This window comes from Macrobrachium nipponense, chromosome 12, assembly GCF_015104395.2.
Source record: "Macrobrachium nipponense isolate FS-2020 chromosome 12, ASM1510439v2, whole genome shotgun sequence".
In the NCBI taxonomy this organism is placed as follows: domain Eukaryota; kingdom Metazoa; phylum Arthropoda; class Malacostraca; order Decapoda; family Palaemonidae; genus Macrobrachium; species Macrobrachium nipponense.
Genome location: NC_087205.1, coordinates 42,711,989 through 42,736,988, shown reverse-complemented (window position 1 = coordinate 42,736,988; position 25,000 = coordinate 42,711,989). Strand labels below are relative to the sequence as shown.

The following is a 25,000-nucleotide window of genomic DNA, read 5'->3' as shown; positions in this document are numbered from 1 at the left end:
TCGATCAAGGGCAAAGACAGGTCGCCCTTATGTTCGTGCATGGGTGGAAGTAGTAAAACTTCCAATTCTGGTTTTGATTAGTTTCCTGTGTGGGACCATTAGCCATATTATGACGTCATGAACTCTTCCAGTTCAATGAACTTGTTACGTATCAGTGACGTTCTCTCAAGGGGAGTGTCTTCAAAGTTCGTGCGTAAGTGCGTAGATTGTGTTCCCTTATATTTTGGGAGGAAAGGATCCTGAGCACTTGGAAGCGGCCTCGTTTTCGAATGGCCACGGATCATTTCTCTGTGTCTGATTATTGCTGAAATGGGTAAACATACATTCATGCCCAAGTGTAACTTTGTCTTTTTGTATCTCAAACATTTTTTTCAGAGATGTCTTCTTTCATCTGACTTTTGTTACAGAACTGATTTATATTATTTTGATTTATTTACAGTTTAGTTATGTGGGATTTCTTTTTTTTTTCCCTCTTAGACGGATCCAGAAACTTTTCTGGAAATGGAGTTGGTGTGGTGAGACGTTAATGACTTTTTGATTGCCTATCTTATGACTGAAGTCTAGGTATTGTGGAGAAAGGGGTGGAAAGGCTTTGTCCGATCCCCAGGGCGGTTATTTGGGTTTCCTGTTTTGAATTATACCTTTTATAATGGCACATTATTTGGGTCATATCTAGTTAATCATTTTGTTCTTTGAGAATTTAACTTATTTAGTTAGTTCTTTTGTTCTTTAGTAAATATTCTTTTTTTTATATAATTTGTGAATCCAATTTAACGACCTAAGGTAATTGTGATATGTGAGTTGCATAGAGGTCGATTGGTTGGTTGAGAGAGAGAGAGAGAGAGAGAGAGAGAGAGAGAGAGAGAGAGAGAGAGATGCAGTGTGTGCCTGAGGCTCGGGCCATCGTTACCAGCATACCTCGAAGAGGTAAGTTTTACATATCGCATCCTCTCTGAGGGTGTAACATATATATATCTAGATATATATATATATATATATATATATATATATATATATATATATATATATATATAAATAAAGTTTTTTTTGCCACGAAGGAAAAAAATGAAAAAGCGAGTTAGCCGAGTACTTTCGGTCCTATTCGGACCCTTTACTGAGGCATACCTCAGTTAAGGGTCCGAATAGGACCGAAAGTACTCGGCTACTCGCTTTTTCATTTTTTTTCCTTCGTGACAAAAAAAAAAAAAACCTTATTATACATAGCATCACGTTTTATATACTTCGTGATCAAGTTATATATATATATATATATATATATATATATAATATATATATATATATATGTTTACACACATATATAATATATATACCCATATACATACATACATACATATATATATATATATATATATATATATATATATATATATATATATATATATGGCAACTGTACTACTTTTCCGTCCTCATCACGTCACAAAACGCATGTAGGTTCATATTTGTATCTACGGCATGCTCTAGAAGCAAGAGCCCGTGCTGGCAACAAGGCCAGCTTAATATCAAACAGCAACAATATTTGTATCAGTACTTTTGATAACGTTAATACGTATAGGTTGACGAAACAGCTGTCGCATGTAAAAATACTGGAGTAAATGGAAGAACTCCATTATGTGCCCATTAGTAACCTGAACAATGAAGTGAAGAAAATAATGAGAAAATATGAAGCAATTTCAAAAAAGCTGGTTAACAGTGAAAAAGCCATTCTACTCAAAGAATATATATTATATATGTATATGTATGTATACATTTTCATATATATACTTATATGCAAATATGTATAGATACATATATATATATATATATCGTACATCATATATATACATAATAATCATATATATACAAATAACATCACGACCTCTTCAAATATAAATTCTCCCAAAGGTCCTATGACCATTTCAGACATTCATCTACGTACACCCTAAACAACATAATAATAATAAAAAAAATCAAACAAACACACAAGATGAATTTTCAGACAAAATATTCAAAACAAAATAAGATACAAAAAAGCTGGGTGTTAAACGATTTATTCGAATACATTACTCAGGGGCCCATGAACCTATGCTCGAGTCGCGAGTGTAGGCGTCTACGAAGCAAGAGACCGTTTACTCTCTCTCTCTCTCTCTCTCTCTCTCTAAGTGTGTGTGTGTGTGTGTGTGTGTGTGTGTGTGTAGTAAAGGGAAAGGAATGGATGATTAACTTCTAGTGCTCAGTATTCCCTTAACGAATTTATTTGTTTTTTATTTCTGGCACCATAGAGTTGCTGTTGTTATTATTATTATCATTAAGAAAGAGGCCTTCTCTGATGGCAGTAGCATTGAATATTCTTTTTTTATATAATTCTAACAAGAAGAATTGAGAGGATTCTATATAAATTAAATGCCGCTGAAACAGCTATATCATTATTATTATTGTTATTATTAATGTCATTATCAATAGAAGGAAGTAGACCCGAAGGAAGTAGACCCTCTCTTATACATGTTCTGTTAAACTGAATGACTGCCTCTGTAGATGAATAGTAACGTAGAAGAGATAAAAAAAATAAAGAGAAAGAATTATAGGTAAGACTGAAAAGATTAAATTTAATATCAACTCTAATGATGCAGCCATTCTAATCAACAGGTTATTACAATTATTATTGTTTTTTTTATTATTGTACTAACACCTATACTGAATGAGCCAAAATAGCCATTAATCTTCTAGGTAAATTGTGACAGAACTAAATCCTAAAATGTGAACAGAGAGACAGTGAAAGTAAATAAACAAATTAATAAATAAATAAATACATAAAGAAATATTCTTTTGCGTGGCTGACTACCAGTTATTCACGACAATTATATCCTTAACGCAATTTCTCATAATAATGAGAAACATCGTTTTTGTTTTCTTTCTCATGATACTCTGTATCAACTCGTTAATGTTAATAATTTTACTTTAATGTTTCTGTACTACTTTGTATTTTCCACCTTTTGACGTAGAACCACAATCTCAAATTAGGCTTTTGTAAACATTAGCTGATATAACCACATGTCTTTTCAACATCAACTGATATAACCAATTGTCTTTTAAATAAGAACTGATATGACCACACGTCTTTTAAACAAGACCTGATATGAACATGTGTCTTTTAAACATGAGATCATATAACCACACGTCTTTTAAACAAGACCTGATATGAACATGTGTCTTTTAAACATGAGATCATATAACCACACGTCTTTTAAACAAGACCTGATGCCCACACGTATTTTAAACATGAGATAAAAACCACACATCTTTTAAACAAGAACCGATATAACCACGTGTCTTTTAAACATAAAATGGTATGACCACACATCTTTTAAACAAGACCTGATATGCCCACACGTCTTTTAAACATGAGATGATATGAACACACGTCCTTTAAACATGAGATGATATGAACACACGTCTTTTAAACATGAGATGATATGAACACACGTCTTTTAAACATGAGATGATATGAACACACGTCTTTCAAACATGAGATGATATGCGCACGCGTCTTTTAAACATGAGATGATATGACCACACGTCTTTTAAACATGAGATGAATGGACCACAAACGTCTTTTCAAACTGAAGTGATATGCGGCACGCGTCCTTTTAAAACATGAGATGGATTATTGAAACACACGTTTTGTAAACATGAGATGATATGCCCACACGTCCTTTCACGATGAGATGATATCGCGCCACGCGTTTTTCCTTAAATTAAACATGAGATATATGCCACCCGTCTTTTACATGGGAATGATATGCACCGTCTTTTAAACATGAAGATGATATGACCACACTCCTTTAAAACATGAGTATATGCAACACGTTTTCTTTTAAACCATGAGATATATGACCACGTGGTCTTTTACAAATGAGATTTATGCCCAACACAAAACATCTTTTTAAAAACATGAGATGATATGACACAATCTTTTAAAACTAGATGATATGACCACAACTCTTTTAAAAACATGAGAGATATGACCAACACGAGGTAAAATCTTTTAAAAACAGAGATGATATGACCCAAACAAAAAACGCTTTTTATAAACATGAGAGATATGACCACACTTCTTTTAAACATTATATGCCATATTTTTAAACAAATTTTAAAACATGAGATGATATGACCACACGTCTTTTAAACATGAGATGATATGACCACACATCTTTAAAACATGAGACGATATGACCACACGTCTTTTAAACGAGATGATATGACCACATGTCTTTTGAACATGGGATGATATGACCACACATCTTTTAATTATGACCACAATTGCTTTAAACATGAGCTGATATGATCCCAACTCTCTTATAAATGAATTTTTTCTTTATATTAATGATGATAAATGACACAATTTAGCATAAGAAATAAGTGTACTTGTATAAAAATATTTGAATATAAATTTATGAACTGAAAATAGATTTTTCTATGTTACTAAGCGGACAGCAAACATGGATAAACCTTTAAAATGCAAAAAATGAGAGAGAGAGAGAGAGAGAGAGAGAGAGAGAGAGAGAGAGAGAGAATTCCTTAAGCTTCTATAACCCGAGCCGATCTTTTTGATGAAAAGGTCTCTTTCCGAAATAGGAAAGCTCTAAAAATGGAGCTGAAATGAAAAGTTCTACAAAAGGAGCTAAATACAATAAGAACTTGGTAAGGAAGCGGAGAAATACATATTATGAAGAGAGAGAGAGAGAGAGAGAGAGTGAGAGAGAGAGAGAGAGAGAGAGAGAGGTGGGTGAGGTTAATTCGCAAACTCTTGAAGAGGCAATCTTAAACGTTCGCGTTATCCGAACTGCATAGAACTGATCTTCGCTAGCTGTCACATTTCTTCCCTCCTTCCCTCCCTCTCTCTCTCTCTCTCTCTCTCTCTCTCTCTCTCTCTCTCTCTCTCTCTCTCTTCCCGCCCCTCCCCCGCCCTCTTGTCCTCCTACTTCCCTTTCAACAAGTTACAACGGAGATGGATAAAACTGCTCTATTCAGCAACTACACGCTTCACAGACACCTATCTCAACAGACGACCTTTTTCGAGCAACAAAACCTTTTTTTAAATTTTATTTTTATACAATGGAGAAAGACAGACTGCCTGGAATTATACAAGTAGATTAACCGTCAGAACAGGACGCCGACAGGATCTGGTTAGCGACGAGGGGCAACAGGCGAGGGGAAGCAATGAGAGAGAGAGAGAGAGAGAGAGAGAGAGAGAGAGAGAGAGAGAGAAGGGGTCGCCTACCAGGAGGAAAGCAATATGGTGTGACGGTAATGTTTTGGAGGGCTGCAATATTATATGAGAGAGAGAGAGAGAGAGAGAGAGAGAGAGAGAGAGAGAGAGAGAGGGGGGGGGGGAAGGAAAGGGGTGTGTGGGGGGGGGGGGGATGGCGGGAAGCCGAGTGCCACAGGGTTTTTGAGGGTAAGTACAGGATAATAGCTTTGCCATAAGTGTGCTTCCTAACAGCCGCCCCCCTCTCTCTCTCTCTCTTTCTCTCTCTCCACCCTCTCACTTTTCTCTCCCCACTCCCCCTCTCTCTCTCTCGCTCCACCGTGTCCCCTGTCTCACCCTACCCCCACTCTATCTCTCACCGCTCCCCAACTCGATCCAAAATGACGAAGAGAGAGAAAGAGAAAGAGAGAGACTCGTATGTTTTCCCTTAAGTGTTTGTTTGTTGATGTAGGCTGTGTGTTTGTGTATTGGTTTTGTTTTGTTTTCAAAATGAGATCCTTAGATAAAGATGAATATAATGGAGATGGTTTGTTTAAATAATCAATAAGGTTTTTGTGAACCGCATAGGTATCAAATATAGAGAAATTCACAAATCCGGATATCTCCAGAACGAGGAACAAATAAATAGATAATACAAAGATCAACTAAATAATAATTATGAGATAATTATGTTAATTAATTAATTAATTGATAATTATATAAACCGATAAATTAAATAACTGATAAAAATATGAATGAAAGAATAAATGATACGTACAAAAAATGGTTGACAGACTCCAAGAGTAATAGGAATAAAAATCAGTGTGATTTCCATTGGCATAAGAAAGCAAGGAAACAATAGGATTTTGTTTACCAACAAGAAATAAAACAAAAACAACAAATAAAAGATCTTATTTGACACCGACCCTCAACAATAAACAAATTAAACAAGACGACAACAAAGGCAATAAAAACAAATTGCAATTAACAGAGATCAATATTTAGCAACTAGTACAAACAATAATGAAAACTTTCATGGCATTACGAATAATTTTAGGAAAAAAAAGAGCCCAAATGGAAATACAATTTTTTTTTCTGGATATAAACACAAAAACAAATATATGAAATAACTCTCAACTGACACTAACCATCAACAACAACTAACAAAATTAAAAGAAACAAAAAAGTAGCCAATAGAAAATAAAATGCAATTAAAAAAACTAACAACGAGTAAAAAAATATAAAAAAAAATCATCATGGCATTGGGAATTATATTATAAAAAACTTGAACCCAAATAAAGATATAAATGGTTTTTTATGAATATAAATAAACCTAAGGATTGAAGTGTTTTTTGATAAGTCGAGTCATTTAGAGCGTCTGCATTGCATCACGACGACTCGGCAATTTGAGTGCAAGTGGATATCAGGCTGAGTGGGTGCTTGAAGTACGAGAGAGAGAGAGAGAGAGAGAGAGAGAGAGAGAGAGAGAGAGAGAGAGAGAGAGAGAGATTTCAAGTCTCAACCATTTTGCAAATACGTTGCTGAAAAATTTGAGTTTAAATGTTTTTGTGTGTTCGGGTAAATTATTTATATACGTATATATATGTATATGTATATGTATATATATATATATATATATATATATATATATATATATATATATATATGGGAGGGACAGCTAAAAACTAGAAATCAGAAATCTGCTTGTCTGTGGGTGGACTCCAACCATTCTTTTACTGAATTATCGAATTACAAGAACCTAAGTCTTGAAATGACTTCAGATACTGAAACTCCTAATCCATTATCTCCTTTACTCAAGACTTAAACGCTGGGTTCACTTTGAAACTAAATAAAAAAATTCTTAATAAAAAGAAACCAGCAAGCACACATATTCAAAAGCAAACAAAACCATATACATATTCCCAAAGAAACAAAATTATCTAGATATCTAGAGTCCAATCCCTTAAAAAATTATTCGAATCCAGTATCTAAGATCTCTCTCTCTCTCTCTCTCTCTCTCTCTCTCTCTCTCTCTCTCTCTCTCTCTCTCATGCAATAACATTCTGTCAGTTCCCTTTCAAGGTCAGGATGGTGTTTTAAAAGGGGAAACACGAGAGGTAAAAATAAACGATGAAAAAGACGAGAGAGAGAGAGAGAGAGAGAGAGAGAGAGAGAGAGAGAATACTTCCCTTACCAGTGTAATGGTCAGTGTTGGATTTCCAGTGTACCTGTTGAAGAGGCGACTCAGGTACCTGGTGGAAATCAGACTGTTATGGATTGCACGAGCATATGGGGCCTGCAACCTCACCCGAAAGGACTTTCTCTCTCTCTCTCTCTCTCTCTCTCTCTCTCTCTCTCTCTCTCTCTCTTACACAGACTCAGGGACATAAGCAAAAAGAAAAAAAAAAAATCCAACTTTGGGCAATTTAACAGCACGAACAAAATACTTTCATTGCAAATGCTGGGGAAGGGGGAGGGAGGGGGACATAGGGATGGGGAAAGGTGAAGAGCGAAGGGGAAGGGGAAAGGGGAAGAAGGGGAAGCCGAAGGGAAGGGGAAGGGGTAGTGAGAAAATATATGATTAATAACGAAGCCTCAACCCGGGTGTGCAATAGCGTTCATTAAAGATGAACTCTCGGAAATGTTCTTCATTTTGTAGTTCGTCGCCGAATGTTCTTTGGGAGTTTTATGCATTTGTGCGCGCGCACGCAAACACACGAACGCACGCACTACACAACGTACAACACTATCTATCATATATATATATATATAATATGTATGTATGTATATATATATTATATATATATATATATATATATATATATACATATATATATACATATATATATATATATATATATTATATATATATATATATATATATATATATATATATATATATATATATATATCTGCAACTGATTTCTATCCTTGGAAACGGAGTCTTGATAGAAAGAGTAAAAAAAAAACAGCTTGTACATAAAACATCCTTTATTTTCTTATGACTACAAAAAAAAAACCCGGTTTCGGAGTAACTGTCTCCATCATCAGGTCTATACAAAAACACAGAAAGAAAAAAAAAAATTAAAAATCACTAAATTACGATCGATCATTAGAATGAAGAAGTGTTACACAAAGGTTACATTGTATATATAATAAAAACAAAGTAATGTACAAGCATAAAAAAAGGGAAAGTAAGCAATATTAAAAAATAAATAAATAAATAAATATATAAATAAAATACCTGCATCATGAAGGCATACAAACATACACACTAAAAATTTAAAAACACAGCATCTCCGTGGACCTCTCGTTGTTACTGAGGGAAGGTTTCAATGCTAAAAGCCTGTTTGTCCTAACTGATCTTCCCCAAGTGTTCAAACCATCGTACACGTGCTTGGCGCTTTGTTTTCCCCACGTAAATTGCATTACAGCAATTGCACTCGTATTCTATATACAACATGAGACTGTAGTTCTGGGGGTACGATGTCTTTGTACTTGAAACAAACCACCAACAGTATACTTAGGCTTGAACACTACCCTAACATTAACTTGAGGATAAATTTCTCTTAAAAGTTTTAGTAGTCTTTTTTTTGACAGAAAAATCCTTATTACCATAGAAAAACATAGTAAAATACAGTACCGCTCTATTAGCTTTTAATATGGAAACTTTCAGGAACAATAACTTTTCTAGCTGTTTACCAACTACGTATCTATGAAAGCATTATTAAAACCGTTTTTTGAAGCATTTCTTTTATAAACTGAAATTCTGAATGAAGACTAAAATAATTTGAACAAATGTTAAAGGCACGGGTCACAAGTGTACAAACCTAAATTGCGTTTATAAAACTATTGGATGAATGAAGAGAATTTAGTTGTGAGTCCTGTAAATGTTGGTTTCCTGTAAACTGATATTGAAAAAGTGTTATCGCTGTTTTTACTTACGAGCACGTCAAGGAAAGCTAAAGTATTATTGTTCTCTACTCCTGAAGTAAATTCAATATTTTGGTGTTTTGAGTTAAAATAATCAAGAAACAAGGGTACATGTTCTTCAGATCTAAAAATTAAAAATGATCCTCTACATAACGTCGGTAGAACAGTGGTTTAAAAGAACTGGGACAATTATCTAACCAAACAACTTCGTGATGAGATAAAAAGGCATTGGCCAAAGTAGGACCGAGAGGGTTTCCCATTGCTACACCATCTTTTTGTTTATATACATTTGCGTTAAACATAAAATAACATTCAGACGCAGCTAATGTGAGTAGTTTGTGTAACTGTTGTTTATTAAAATTACGGATACTATTGGAGTCATTAAACAAGTTGTTGATGCATATATCAATGGTTTCTGCTAAAGGAATATTAGTAAATAAAGATTTAACATCGAAACTCACAAGAACACAATTACCTAGTTCTAGATCACAAATTTCTTTGGCAAAAGTAAATGAATCTTTAACTGTATACTGATTGCATGTTACAGGAGCTAAAATAGGAACAAGAAACTTTGACAAATGGTAGTTGAAAGTACTATAGCTGACATGATTGGTCTGAGCAGGGACAACTTCCTTGTGCACCTTGGGGAGGCCATAGAGCACTCCAGGTTTAGATCCAGATGTAAATAGATCGTTATAAGTATGTTCATCTAGAACACTCAGACTTCAACTTTCTTAAGAAACCTGTTAATACTTTCCTCCTTATTGAGTAACTTTAAAAGAATGTCGTCTTTAACTACTTCAAATTTAGTGTGGTCGTCAAGGATAAATTGCATCTTACTTAAATATTCATCTTTATTTAAAAGAACAACCCCGTTGCCTTTATCAGGTCGTATTACCACTATGGATTTATCTTTGGATAAGCTTAATAAAGCAGAATGCTCTTCCTTAGAGATATTGTGTTTTTAAATTTTTTAGTGTGTATGTTTGTATGCCTTCATGATGCAGGTATTTATTTTTTTTTTTTTAATATTTATTTATTTATTTATTTTTTAATATTGCTTACTTCCCTTTTCTTATGCTTGTACATTACTTTGTTTTTATTAATATATACAATGTAACCTTTGTGTAACATTTCTTCATTCTAATGATCGATCGTAATTTAGTGATTTTTTATTTTTTTTCTCTCTGTGTTTTTGTATAGACCTGATGATGGAGACAGTTACTCCGAAACCGGTAGTCATAAGAAAATAAAGGATGTTTTATGTACAAGTGCTGGTTTTACTCTTTCTATCAAGACTCCGTTTTCCAAGGGATAGATCAGTTGCAGATATTATTAGACGACGTTATGGAATACCAGTACTGAAACTCTACAGGTTCATCGAAAATTTGGATCGTAAAGTTCGCAAAGTTCAATGTGACATTGATTTCCTCACTTCCTGCTGTCAACAGAATCTTACTCCCACATTTCTTTGCGTTTTAAAAACTCTACAATCATGCTCTCCAGCACTCACGTCTTTACCGGAATTGCCAGCGCCAGTTTCTACGAAGAGAAATTAAAACTAAACAAAGGAATTTTAAACAGCTCAACGAAAGATTAACCCGTTCAATTCTTCAATTTAGGGAGGCTGTATCGTGGCTCGATTTCCATCACCTTTTGTGTTTGATTGAACGTATCAATGTAGCGTCTATTAGTCGTGTCAAATTTGTTCAGGCTAAGAAATTAAAAAAGCTAGGTTTTACTGATGATGATGGTATTTCGCATGATATTGTTATTTTCACCATTCAAATAGGGTACTGAATGACCTTGAAAAGAGAGTCCTTTCTAGGGGGTTAAAGTTTGCACTTTCATATAGTAAACTTGATTTTATTGAACACTTTTGTACTTTTGAAATATTTTTTAAAAAATTGATTACTCATGAATTTTTATGACTCCGACAATAGAGGTTTTCAGTTTTTCAGAAGTTCCTTGAAGCATCTGGCTCAGTCTGCATATTTTGATCCTCATACCGATTTTATTCACAATATCTCTAAGGAAGAGCATTCTGCTTTATTAAGCTTATCCAAAGATAAATCCATAGTGGTAATACGACCTGATAAAGGCAACGGGGTTGTTCTTTTAAATAAAGATGAATATTTAAGTAAGATGCAATTTATCCTTGACGACCACACTAAATTTGAAGTAGTTAAAGACGACATTCTTTTAAAGTTACTCAATAAGGAGGAAAGTATTAACAGGTTCTTAAGAAAGTTGAAGTCTGAGGGTGTTCTAGATGAACATACTTAATAACGATCTATTTACATCTGGATCTAAACTGGAGTGCTCTATGGCTCCCCAAGGTGCACAAGGAAGGTGTCCCGCTCAGACCAATCATGTCAGCTATAGGTACTTTCAACTACCATTTGTCAAAGTTTCTTGTTCTATTTTAGCTCCTGTAACATGCAATCAGTATACAGTTAAAGATTCATTTACTTTGCCAAAGAAATTTGTGATCTAGAACTAGGTAATTGTGTTCTTGTGAGTTTCGATGTTAAATCTTTATTTACTAATATTCCTTTAGCAGAAACCATTGATATATCATCAACAACTTGTTTAATGACTCAATAGTATCCGTAATAATAAACAACAGTTACACAAACTACTCACATTAGCTGCGTCTGAATGTTATTTTATGTTGTTAACGCAAATGTATATAAACAAAAAGATGTGTAGCAATTCCAAGGGGAAACCCTCTCGGTCCTACTTTGGCCAATGCCTTTTTATCTCATCACGAAGTTGTTTGGTTAGATAATTGTCCCAGTTCTTTTAAACCACTGTTCTACCGACCTTATGTAGATGATACATTTTTAATTTTTAGATCTGAAGAACATGTTACCCTTGTTTCTTGATTATTTTAACTCAAAACACCAAAATATTGAATTTACTTCAGAAGTAGAGAACAATAATACTTTAGCTTTCCTTGACGTGCTCGTAAGTAAACACAGCGATAACACTTTTTCAACATCAGTTTACAGGAAACCAACATTTACAGGACTCACAACTAAATTCTCTTCATTCATCCCAATAGTTTATAAACGCAATTTAGTTTGTAACACTTGTGACCCGTGCCTTTAACATTTGTTCAAATTATTTTAGTCTCATTCAGAATTTCAGTTTATAAAAGAAATGCTTCAAAAAAACGGTTTTAATAAGCTTTCATAGATACGTATGTTGGTAAACAGCTAGAAAAGTTATTGTTCCCCGAAAGTTTCCATTTTAAAAGCCAATAAAGCAGTACTGTATTTTACCATGTTTTTCTATGGTAATAAGAGTTTTTCTGTTAAAAAATTAGACTACTAAAACTTTAAGAGAATTTTATCCTCAAGTTAATGTTAGGGTAGTGTCAGCCTAAGTATACTATTGGTGGTTTGTTCAAGTAGAAAAAAAAACAAGACATCGTACCCCCAGAACTACAGTCTCATGTTTTATATTAAATACGAGTGCAATTGCTGTAATGCAATTTACGTGGGGAAAACAAAGCGCCAAGCACGTGTACGATGGTTTGAACACTTGGAAGATCAGTTAGGACAAACAGGCTTTTAGCATTGAAACCTTCCCTCAGTAACAACGAGAGGTCCACGGAGATGCTGTGTTTTTAAATTTTTAGTGTGTATGTTTGTATGCCTTCATGATGCAGGTATTTATTTATATATTTATTTATTTATTTATTTTTTAATATTGCTTACTTTCCCTTTTTTATGCTTGTACATTACTTTGTTTTTATTATATATACAATGTAACCTTTGTGTAACACTTCTTCATTCTAATGATCGATCGTAAATTTAGTGATTTTTAATTTTTTTTTTTTCTTCTGTGTTTTTGTATAGACCTGATGATGGAGACAGTTACTCCGAAACCGGTAGTCATAAGAAAATAAAGGATGTTTTATGTACAAGTGCTGGTTTTACTCATATCTATATTATATCTATATATATTATATATATATATATATATATATATAATAAGATCATTTGAAAAAAAACCCTAGCCTACCATTCTTATTTGAAACGAAAGAGAGAGAGAGAGAGAGCCTTAGGGGACGGGGTCTTGGATATTCAAAGATGCATTAAAAGTCTTGATTAGCTAATTACGAGAGAGAGAGAGAGAGAGAGAGAGAGAGAGAGAGAGAGAGAGAGAGAGAGAGAGAGGGGTGGGGGGAGAGAGAGAGAGAGATTGCCACGATTAAACCCCCAGGGGATACTATGTTCATTAAAGAAAGCACGGGTTTTGAGGGTAGACTAAAGTGAACAAGAAACTCAAGGTAAATGATAGACATTCTCTCTCCATACGAGACGCATATGCTTCCTGAGATTTTGAACACGCTTCCCCCTCCGCCCTCTCTCTCTCTCTCTCTCTCTCTCTCTCTCTCTCTCTCTCTCTCTCTCTCGCTGCGGCTAACATCATGGCCAAATGTCAATTTCCACCAAGGGAAAATATAATTTAAAGCGGATGGTCCCATTTGGCCGGCCGCTAAAAACAAAAGGCTGTTTTACGAATATCAGTCGAACAGCTCGAAAATAGACGTTCATTACGCATGTAAGCCTCTCTCTCTCTCTCTCTCTCTCTACTCACACACACACAGCAAAATGTATTTATAAAACCTTTGTACCTCTTCATATATATATATATATATATATATAATATATATATATATATATATATATATATATAATATATATATATATACACATATATATATATATATATATATATATATATATATATATATATATATATATATAGAGAGAGAGAGAGAGAGAGAGAGAGACCTTACCTTACCTTACAGGGACCTTACATCCTTGTTCGGGTTGCCCCAGGTCCCTCAGTGTGAGGCACCTCTAATGTGTCTACCAGAGAGTTGCTAGTAACCATCTTCCGGTATGTATTTGCATCTTCCAATCTGGATGGTCTGGGATGCAGTTTAGATATTTGTCGAGCTTATTCTTAAACACATCTACGCTCAATTCCTGATATATTCCTCAGATGAGCTGGCAACGCATTGAATAGACGCTGCATTATCGATGCTGGTGCGTAGTGGATTAATGTCCTGTGTGCTTTCCTTATTTTTCCTGGTATATTTTTTGTTTTGGGCACTATTAATCACCTCTGCTTGCTCTTTCTGATATTTTTAGTTTCCATGATATTTTCTGCTATTCCTTCTATCTGTTTCCATGCTGAATTATCATGTAGCGTTCTCTTCTCCTTTCTAGACTATATAATTTTAAGAATGTAGTCTTTCCCAGTAGTCTAGGTCCTTAACTTCTTCTATTCTAGCTGTAAAGGACCGTTGTACACTCTCTATTTGTGCAATATCCTTTTGATAGTGTGGGTACCATATCATATTGCAATATTCAAGTGGACTACGAACTATGTTTTATAAAGCATAAATCATGTGTTCAGCTTTTCTTGTTTTGAAGTGCCGTAACAACATTCCCATTTTTGCTTTACATTTTTGCCAACAGAGTTGCTATTTGATCATTGCATAACATGTTCCTATTCATCATCACACCAAGGTCTTTAACTGCTTCCTTATTTGTGATGGTCTCATTATTAGGCTCCCTTATATCATATAGCTTTCTTTCTCTGTCTCCATAATTTTTATTGATTCAAATTTATCAGAGTTAAATACCATCCTATTTACCTCTGCCCAATCATATACTTTGTTAAGGTCTCTTTGTAGAGCGTTCCTATCTTCCATCACAAGTAATTTCTCTACTTATTCTTGTGTCATCTGCGAAACTACTCACTACCGAATCCTTCACATTATTGTCTATGTCTTCAATCATAATAACAAACAGTATTGCAGCTAACACCGTACCTTGCGGCACACCGGATATTACCTTGACTTCATCCGATTTCTCGTCGTTTGCAATAACTATCTGTTTTCTGTTGTGTAAAAATTCTTTTAACCATCTTCCTACTTTATCCACGATATTGTGTTTTCTAATTTTCTTCGCTAATATATTATGGTCTACTATCAAAAGAAAGCTTTTGCAAAGTCTAAATAAACCACATCTGTTTCATTTCCGCTTCTTTTCATATTTTTGAATATGTTCTCACGGTGGACTAACAGTTGGGTTTGTGTACTTTTCCGGGTACGAAACCATGTTGTCCTTTATTAAACAAATTATTCTTTATTAAATGTTTCATAATATTTTTCTTCATTACCCTTTCATACACTTTCATAATATGTGATGTTGACTCACAGGCCTATATTACTTGCTCTAGTCTTGATCCACTTTGAAAGTAGGGGTAAATATATGTAATTTGTGCTCATCATAAATCTTGCCTGTATCTACACTTTTGTCTTAATAATATTGCAAGTGGCTTTGCGATAGAATGAACTACTTTCTTTAACAAAATAGCAGGAATTCCATCAGGCCTGCAGCAGCTCCATTTTTAATTCATTATAGCCTGCACAATATCAGCTTCATTAATATCTATGTCAGCTAAATATTCACTATTTTCATCCCTTACTTCTATATCATTATCTTCATTATCTATTTAGGGGTGAATTTCTCTTCTTATATCGTTCTGCCAGTATGTTGCAAATTTCCTTTTTTTCAATTCGTTAATCTCCCTTCACTTCTCAGAGGGCCTATTTCTATTCTTCTTTATTGATCTTCTTCGCATATGAGTATAATAGCTTGGGGTTTTTGCTTGATATTTAATAGGGTTTTTTCTTCCAAGTCCCGTTTTTCATTTTTTTCTTTTTGATTGTATAATCTTTTGTTCTGCATTTTCTATCTTACTTTTTAGTTCTATAACTTTCCATGCATTTTTTTCTTTTTGCAAGACCTTTTTCCACTTTCTATTTCTGGAACAAGATCCTTCTGTCTCTTGGTATGCATGAATGATGTTTACTTTTCTTCTTCGGTATATATTTTTCACTATTTTCTCCAATATTTTATATATATCTCCGTATTTACCCTTATGTCATCACTTACGAAAATGTTATCCCAATCTTTGTTTAATTCTTCATTAATTTCTGACCATTTTATATTTTTACTGTAGAAGTTGTATTTTCCATATCCTTCCCACTTTTTCATTTCTGCTTATCTCTATTTTCACTTGCTTTGGAATGAACTGTTAATTCTATGACATTATGGTCTGAAATATTCGCATTATAAACTATTATTTCTTTAACTAATTCATCTCGTTCACCAAATACTAGGTCTAAAGTATTTTCTTCTTGTTGGCAGGTGATTTATTTGTTGAATGTTGTATTCTAGTAGCATATCTAATAGCTTTCAAATTGCCTCTTATCTTCTGCACTACTATTACTCTCTTTTTTATGTATAAGTACAACCACAATCTCCTATTCGTTCTTTCCATTCTACGAAAGGAAAGTTGAAGTCACCAGATAGGAGAATAGTCCAGTCCTTGTGATTTCTAACATATATCATCCAATTTTTCAATTATTAAGTCAAACTCTTTAGTATTATGAGGTCTATATATTACTATGTTCATCAATTTTTCCAGATTCAAATTCTACCGCTATTAGTTTCACATTCTGTTAGTTACTATATTTCTCATATATTTTTCCTTGTTTTTTGTCTTTCCCATATATTGCGGTTCCCCCTTGATTCCTATTTTTTCTATCTGAATCTATAAGTTTTTTGGAACCCCTTTTTATTTGATCATCATTCCCCCAGTTCTTCTTGGGAATACCAGTTTCACTTATATTCATTATATCTATTTTTCTTTTCATTTTGGGTTAGTTCTTCTCAAGTACTCTATTTTTCTTTTTGAGTTACTCGTAACTAAATCCTGCGCATTCATCACTATTGATGGTTTTGGCGTGTTTTCTCCTTCATTTAATACTGGTAGTAATAAGGATTTTCCCAGTCTCTTTCCTGTTCTGGTATGTTGTTCTTTTTTTCATTTCCAGAAATTCTGACATTAAAAAATCCAACTTTTCCATAATATTTGATCTTCCTTCATCATAATTATTCATTTTGTTGTCTGAATCTGCAATTTTCTCCGTTTCTGCAATATCCTCTTGCATAATAAATACAGTTATTATCTCTTAAGTAGAATTTCGGAGCTGATGCTTTGAAATTTTTTGCTGACTGACACCTCTGCATATCTCATTGGTGGTTTGCTTTTCTCTTCACCTGATATTCTTGATTTCTCTCTTTATTTGTTTCTTTCTTATTTTGGATTTTATTACTTGGTTGGTTATTTATTTGATTATGATTCATGGCTACAGGGTGCATATATTTGCATTTTTTGTCGAACTTACATCCTTTTCCTTCTTTTAGGTTTTACATATTTTTTGGATGCAGATCTCTGCAATCATCCCCATATCCATCTAAGTATGCACATTTACCATATATTTCATAGTTTTGACATATCTTAGGATGTTTGTAGTTAACATCTTTCTCCAAATCTGCAATTCCCTCTTTTCAAAAGGTTGCAGATTTTGTCTTTCTTGTCTATTTTTTCCTCTTTCCCGTCATTGTATAGATCTGGGTAGAGCCTCTTCGGGATTTGCTTTTCTGTTGTCATATCGTAATTTATTTCTTCGTAGGTATGCCTGCTTTATTGCCTCATATTGTAGTATCCAATGAGTATCTCTGCATCCATACTTTTTATCTTGTTCTTTGTTTTCCTTATTTTTTTCTGTCATTTCATTTTTGTTTACTTCTCTTCCGTTTTCCTCTTCTTCTTTTTCTTCTTCTTCTTCCTCTTCCTCTTCTTTCTTCATCCTCAACATTTGTACATTCAATCTTGATTTAATAACATTGTCTATCCATGATAGACATGTTGAACAAAAAAATTCTTGTATCTTTTCTCAAATCTTGTATTACTCAGCACACTGTGGATGGTCGGAATGTTTGCATGCAGCACATTTTCTGATTAGGTTTTGTGGATTGACTATGCTATACCAAACCTTACACAGTTTGCATGCTTTTGGCATTCTTTTTCCTAATGCATCAATTAGGATATTCACAAGATTCACCTTATTCATTTTCTTTGGTCGGATATGTTGGTTTATGTATATTTTCTTTATGAGTCTCTTGACCACTTGGATTGATTTGGAACTTCTTCAATTATTTTCAAGATGTTTTCATTAGATTTGTTCCAGTTTGAAGGATTATATCCTTCTAATATATCTATGAATGCTTTTGTATCTTTTGGTTAGGACTGTTGCTGATTTCATAGATGAGAAATGCCAGTTCCCTTCCTGCTAACCTCATCGTATTGCGAATCTGCTAGACACGCCAAATTACGCCACCTCTTCCGCAGTTGGAACTTACTGCCATCTTGTTCGATTTATAGTATTACACTTGATAAACTAACTTAGAAGACGCTTTATCCTACTATTTTCACACTAATCTTATCACCGATAGTTCACGAACACTTCTAGATATTTCTCAAATTCTAGTCGTATGTTAAACTTGTGATATCTGTTGATTAATCTGACTTCACGCGGGTACGACTCACCAAGCAAGATGGCTACTTACGAGAGAGAGAGAGAGAGAGAGAGAGAGAGAGAGGTTTTAGATTTTACGCCCCACCCCATACATTTATATATATATATATATATATATATATATATATATATATATATATATGATATATATATAATATTGTATAACTGAATCACGAAAGTTAGGAACGTGATAAATCCATAAAATAAAGATATATCCTACGAAGGAAAATAAACGACGAAGTATCCGCGAGACCTTTCGACGTTTAAACGTCGAAAGGTCTCGCGGAGACTCCGTCGTTTATTTTCCTTCGTGGCATATATCTTTATATATATATATATATATATATATATATATATATATATATATATATATTATATATATCTTGGCTGTGACTGTAAATGCTTATGATTCCCTTATTTAAAAACTTTCAACGAAAACCCCCCTTTCTCTCTCTCTGTTGAAATTCCAGAGAAACTCAAGACCACGTACAAATATAATAAAGCTTGTCAGAATTTTTCTTTCAGTTCATACCAAAGCCTTATGTAAAACAAAGAAACCTAAACACAAGCAATGGAACTCAAACCTCAATACTACTTACATTAAACAACTCAAAACTCTATGCACCTCAAATGAAGCAACTCAAAGTCGTATTGGTCTAACAGAGGAACACAAAACCTCATAACTCCAAAAAAGGCCTCAGTACAAATTACAATTAAAAAAAGAAACTCAAAGTCCAAGCAACTCAACATAGACACTCAAAACTACATAACTCAATTTAAAGCCAACTAAAATTATAAGGAGGATGTACAAATAAACTAAAAATAAAAAATAATCCTTTTCAAAAAGGAAAAAAAACTAAAAACTGCACAAATCGATTTAAAATAAATCTAAACCATATACAACATATACCAATAAACTCAAAATCGCAAATATAACGAACCTCAAAAATGAAAAACTCAATAAGAAATACATTCTTACAGAAAGAAAACTAAATACAAATGTTAATAAAAACTCAAAAAACAATATAGAACTCAAACATGCGATTCAAAATTAAGGGTAACACAAATAAAGCCAACTGAAACACACTATGAACCCAAAGTAAACAAACTGAAAACCAACAAACCTTTAACAAAGCGACGTAGAAACGACACAGCAACTCAACAGCGCCACCTTCCTTAAACTTGGGCCCTCCTACTACCTACATCCACAGAAAAAAAAGAGGAAAAAAAAAAGATGTCGAAGAGGGCTGGACCAACATAACTGCATATTTAATCAACTCAAATGGAGGGATCTCGTTATCGCTTTACACTCCCTCTCTCTCTCTCCCTTCCTCTCCCTCCCTCCCTAATCCTTATTCCACCTCCTCCCTCCTCCCCCTCAACCCCCATCAGGAAACTATAATCCTCAACGCTCTTCCCCAACCAAATCCACCAGCAGCATTTCGTAAAAATTTCCTTCAAAAAAGGACGTCGATCTTCCTTCTCCTACATCACTCGATTTCTCTTTCAATGTTCCTTTCGGTGCCTCTGTGTGTCCTCTGCTTTCTGTCCGAATCTTACGCTTTTTAATCTCCCACCTCCTTTGTCTTTTACTAAAATCTGATGCTTTGTCATTTTCTCTATCTTTTGTCTTTGCTAAAATCATCTGCCTTTTCCTTTTCCTCTGTCCTTTGTTTCCTACCTATATTGTCTGCTTTTCCTTTTCTTTTCCCTATATCCTTTGTCCTCTACTAAAATCTTATGATTTTTCATTCTTCCTCTATCGGTCGTTTACCAACCTATATCTCCTCTGCTTCTGTCAAATATCACCTTTACTTTTCTTGCATCTTTGCCTTCTTCCTAGATCTTCCGTTTTGTTTCCTTTGTCGTCTTCATATAACTTCCATTTCTTCGTTTCTTCTTAGTTTTGGTTTTCATTATATATTTCCATATCTCCTTCTCTTACACTTTCACTCAATCCTTTCTACTTTCTTCGATATTTCCTTTTATCTGCTCTCAGTCTTATTCCTAAATCCTCCACCTTCTTTCCACCTATCATTCGTTTTCTTTACTTCATTCTATCCATCGTTTCATTCTGGATGGACTCCCAGTCAATCCTTGCTCCGTTAAAAATCTTCTAGTGTTTCCTTGTGATAATCTCCTTCTTCCTACCTGGACCTTCCTTTATTCCTGATCTTTTCCCATAACTTTCTCATCCTGCCTCCTCCACCTGACTTTCCTCTAATCAACGACTCCATCAGACCATAATTAGAGTTGACTATTTTTTTTCTTTCACATATTCAAAATCCTTTGATAAAAGAGCAAACAGAATTACGATTTTTATCTAAGGCGAAAAAGTCGTTTGATTGTTTAACTCATTTATCCATCACCTGAGATAACTTTGCGAGTATTGAGGAAATGTAAAAAAAAAAGGGAAAAAAAGAGAAAAAAGAAAAATGATTAAAGACGGCAGGATTTCTTTGATTCATTTGGAGGACAGAGGCCTATGACTATGATTTGGAAAATATCTGTTAAGTAGGTAACAACGACAAGTGACGACGATCCACCAACATTGTGCGTGAATTAACTGAATTCTAGCAACGTATGCCTTGAAATCAACGGTATATTGCTTTTATTTCGGGAATGAGCAACAAATGACGTTACTTCATCAATAAGTTATGGGAATTGATAACAAATGACGTCAATGCAACAATAAATGATGTGTACTGGGAACAAATGACGTTATTTCGGCAACAAATGACAGGACTTCAGCAATAAAAGACATGCATCAACAACAAATGACATGACTTCAGCAATAAATGACGTGAACTAGCAATAAATGATGTTAGTTCAGCAATACATGTCAGGAATGAGCAACGGATGACTACGCGAATTTACAAAGGCGATTTTAGTTCAGCAATAAATGACGCGGAGTAGCAACGCATGACTTAGTTTAGCTATGCATGAGGCAAATTAACATTACGAGACTTTAGTTCAGCAATAAATTACATGAATTACCAGTAAATGACTAGTTCAGCAATCAGTGACCATTTTTAGCGACAAATAACGTGAGTTCAGCTACAACTCACATTAATTCATGCACACGAAACGTCCCTCCAGCGACACATGTCACGACGATCCTATGTAAGAAAAAGAAAAAAAGTCAACTCTGACAAAGCGACTGATGTCATTCAGCGACAAACGTCATTAAACGCAGCCACCGCCGCTGACGATTCAGAGCCGGAATAAGGCCTCGGAACAACATCCGAGTAATTGTGCAACGTTATTCGCAATCGGTGTTACATTTCCATATCCATAAAATCTCTACTCGTTATAATTCGACAAATTAATACGCATAAAATTCTGGGGTGCATAATACTCAGCGTATATTAATATTCGACGTATCTATGTGTGTGTGTAAATATATATATATAATATATATATATATATATATATATATATATATATATATATATGTGTGTGTGTGGTGGTGTGTTTGTGTTATACATAATATATCTATATATATATATATATATATATATATATATATATCTATATATTCATATATATATATATATATCTATATATATATATTATATATATATATAGATATATACTATATATATATATATATATATAGATATATATATATATATATATATATATATATATATATATATATCTCTCTCTCTCCTCTCTCTATATATATATATATATATATAATATATATAATATATTATATATCTATATATAATATATCTAATATATATATTAATATCTATATATATATATATATTATATAATATTATTATCTATTATAATATAATATATATATATATATATATATATATATAAATTAAATATTCCTATTATATATCTTAATTATATTATCTAATTATTATATATATATATTATAATAATAATATCTTATATATATATATATAGATATATTAAATATCTATATATAATATTATATATATTATATCTAGAATATATGTTAATATATTCTATATATCTATATCTATATATATATATATAATATATAATTATAATATTAATCTTAATATATATTTCTATATATAGTTGCATGAATTACAGAGCTGCTATTTCCAAAATGAACTTCCGAATATTTCATAAAGTGGACGAGGATTCAGTCCTGGCAAAAGAGATTCGTTTTCCTATGAAAATGTAAAATTCATTAAGTTCATTTTGCCAGGTAATATTTTTCCCGGCTTTTTTATTTTTGTCCTTCGGGGAAAATGAATACTTTTTGTAAATTCGTTTAATTCTTTATATTTTCGTAATTTTAATTTCAACCTGTTTCTTTTATATTTAAAGAAATGCCAACTATAATAGTATTACGTGACCGGTCGCCCCCTTGTTCATATCAGAAACCAATAAGAAGATATAAAGCTATGGAAGTGTCTAAAAAAGACTGGCATGGACCTCTGAACTCAGACCTCGACAATCACAGACCACCCGACATCGTTGGTCGGGTTGGTTTTGACCAAAGTGGCTTTATGCCAGCACGGATCCTTCATCTAACTGACCTAACCCAGCCCCAGAGTGGCGAAAGCGCCTCAGTGATGTGGTCGGTATGGTCTTCGCCTGCCACCTCGGTGGCCGCGAGTTCAATTCTCGGGCATTCCATTGAGGAGTCAGAGATGTGTATTTCTGGTGATAGAAGTTCACTCTCGACGTGGTTCGGAAGCCGTTGGTCCCGTTGCTGAATAACCACTGGTTCCATGCAACGTAAAACCACCATACAAACAAACAAACAAACAATACAAACAAACAAAGAGGGGTGAAGTTTGTCAGTTAAAGGGCTGACGTAGACCTCTGAACATCGTTCTACCAATAGCTATTACAACATTATCTCTCAATTAACTCAAGATTATCTTAAATATAAAAAGCCTGCCAAAATTATCTTTAAACTAATAATTTTCAGTATCAAAACCTGAGAAACTCGATTGCCCTGACTCAGCCCATAAGGGTGGTAAGGTTTGGCACAGAACTTGATGCCTGATATAGACCTTTGGACTTCGCACTACCGATAGAGCGGACCAAATAATATATGCATTCCGAAGGGGAAAACCTGACAAACGATCTTTTAAAGTAAAAATGTTAATACCCAAACCTGAGGAACTTTACCAAAGAAAATGAAGCGGTAGAGTAGCATAAAAAACATTGCCTAGTACCTTCTAATAACTTCAAAGCAATCGACTTACCTGAGCAACTGGTATACCAACATACACGAGAAGATGGACACCAAGATACCGATGACGGAGAGGCCGAACAGCGCTCGCAGACACGAGTACAGAGGCCCGTGGATGACGTCACAATTCATGCCGCTGTTTTCCAGACTGAACACATATCTCACTGTCGAGAGAGAGAGACAGAGGGAAGTTGAGATGTAACTCTGATTACGTCTTGATTTTGTTGAGTTTATTTGTTTTATTAAGTTTGGCGTTTGGCATGAGACTAAGCAATAGTTTTTGTTTGTTTTGTATTCTGAGTTTGGGTTTGCGTATGGGAGAGGGGCTGTGAAATGCAGTTTCTTGAAAAAAAAAAAACTTTCCCTTTCTGTTTTACATTATACGTACAGTTTAACAAACTGACAAGTAATAAACATCTACAAAAACACAGACATAATGATTTTTATTCCAAACTCGCTCAATAAACAAACGGTACGTTAGCACTGCTAATATTTCACCGTTCTATTCTCAGAGTTGCTTAGAAAATGCTGAGAGCTTCGCAGACGTTAAAAGGAAAAACGCCACGTTTGGTCTGATAATATTATCTTATGCTCTTCTCATAGTTACATAAAAAATGCTGGGAATTTCTTAGAATTTGAAATAAAAGAAAACCAATGCTAGGTAGAGGTTAAATGTTTAAATAAATGACAATAAAAGAAAAATGTTAAAAATCTGATAAAAAAACTGCAATAACAGACAGAAAATAATAATAATAATAATAAAAAATAAAACTCTCACTTATAATTACCATCGTGATTCGGGTCCATGACACTAGTGTAAGGAGTGCAGGTGCAGGAGTGAGAGTGCGGGAAGAACTCGCACTCCTGGAGTGTCTGCAGTCTATTCATGTGAAGGACTGTCGTAGTGACGGTGACGACAACGCACAAGACAGCACACACGAGACAGAGGCACCCTGTCACTTTGATCTGTAAAAAAAAAAAGAAAAAAAATGGCGTTAAGATTATCACTAACGATGGTCGAGTGGTTAGAGTCGGGGGTTTGCCGCTGTGCCTGAACCAGAGGCCCAGGTTCGCTTTCTGAATGGGTAGATGTATTTGTTAATTATGATTCACCTTGGGTAGTTAATCCAAAGATATTGTGGATTTGATT

At 33.9% G+C, this 25,000-nt stretch overlaps 1 protein-coding gene across 1 annotated transcript in view; it reads right to left on the bottom strand.

The window, feature by feature from the left end:
• The window catches only part of LOC135224787 (uncharacterized), a 100,158-nt gene that overhangs the window by 49,027 nt on the left and 26,131 nt on the right, over positions 1–25,000 (bottom strand). The window contains exons 3-4 of the mRNA XM_064264113.1: positions 24,639–24,816; positions 23,864–24,014 (exon numbers count right to left, since the gene is read on the bottom strand). Of these exons, the coding sequence (XP_064120183.1) occupies positions 23,864–24,014; positions 24,639–24,816 (329 nt within the window). The remainder of the gene's footprint in view (positions 1–23,863; positions 24,015–24,638; positions 24,817–25,000) is intronic.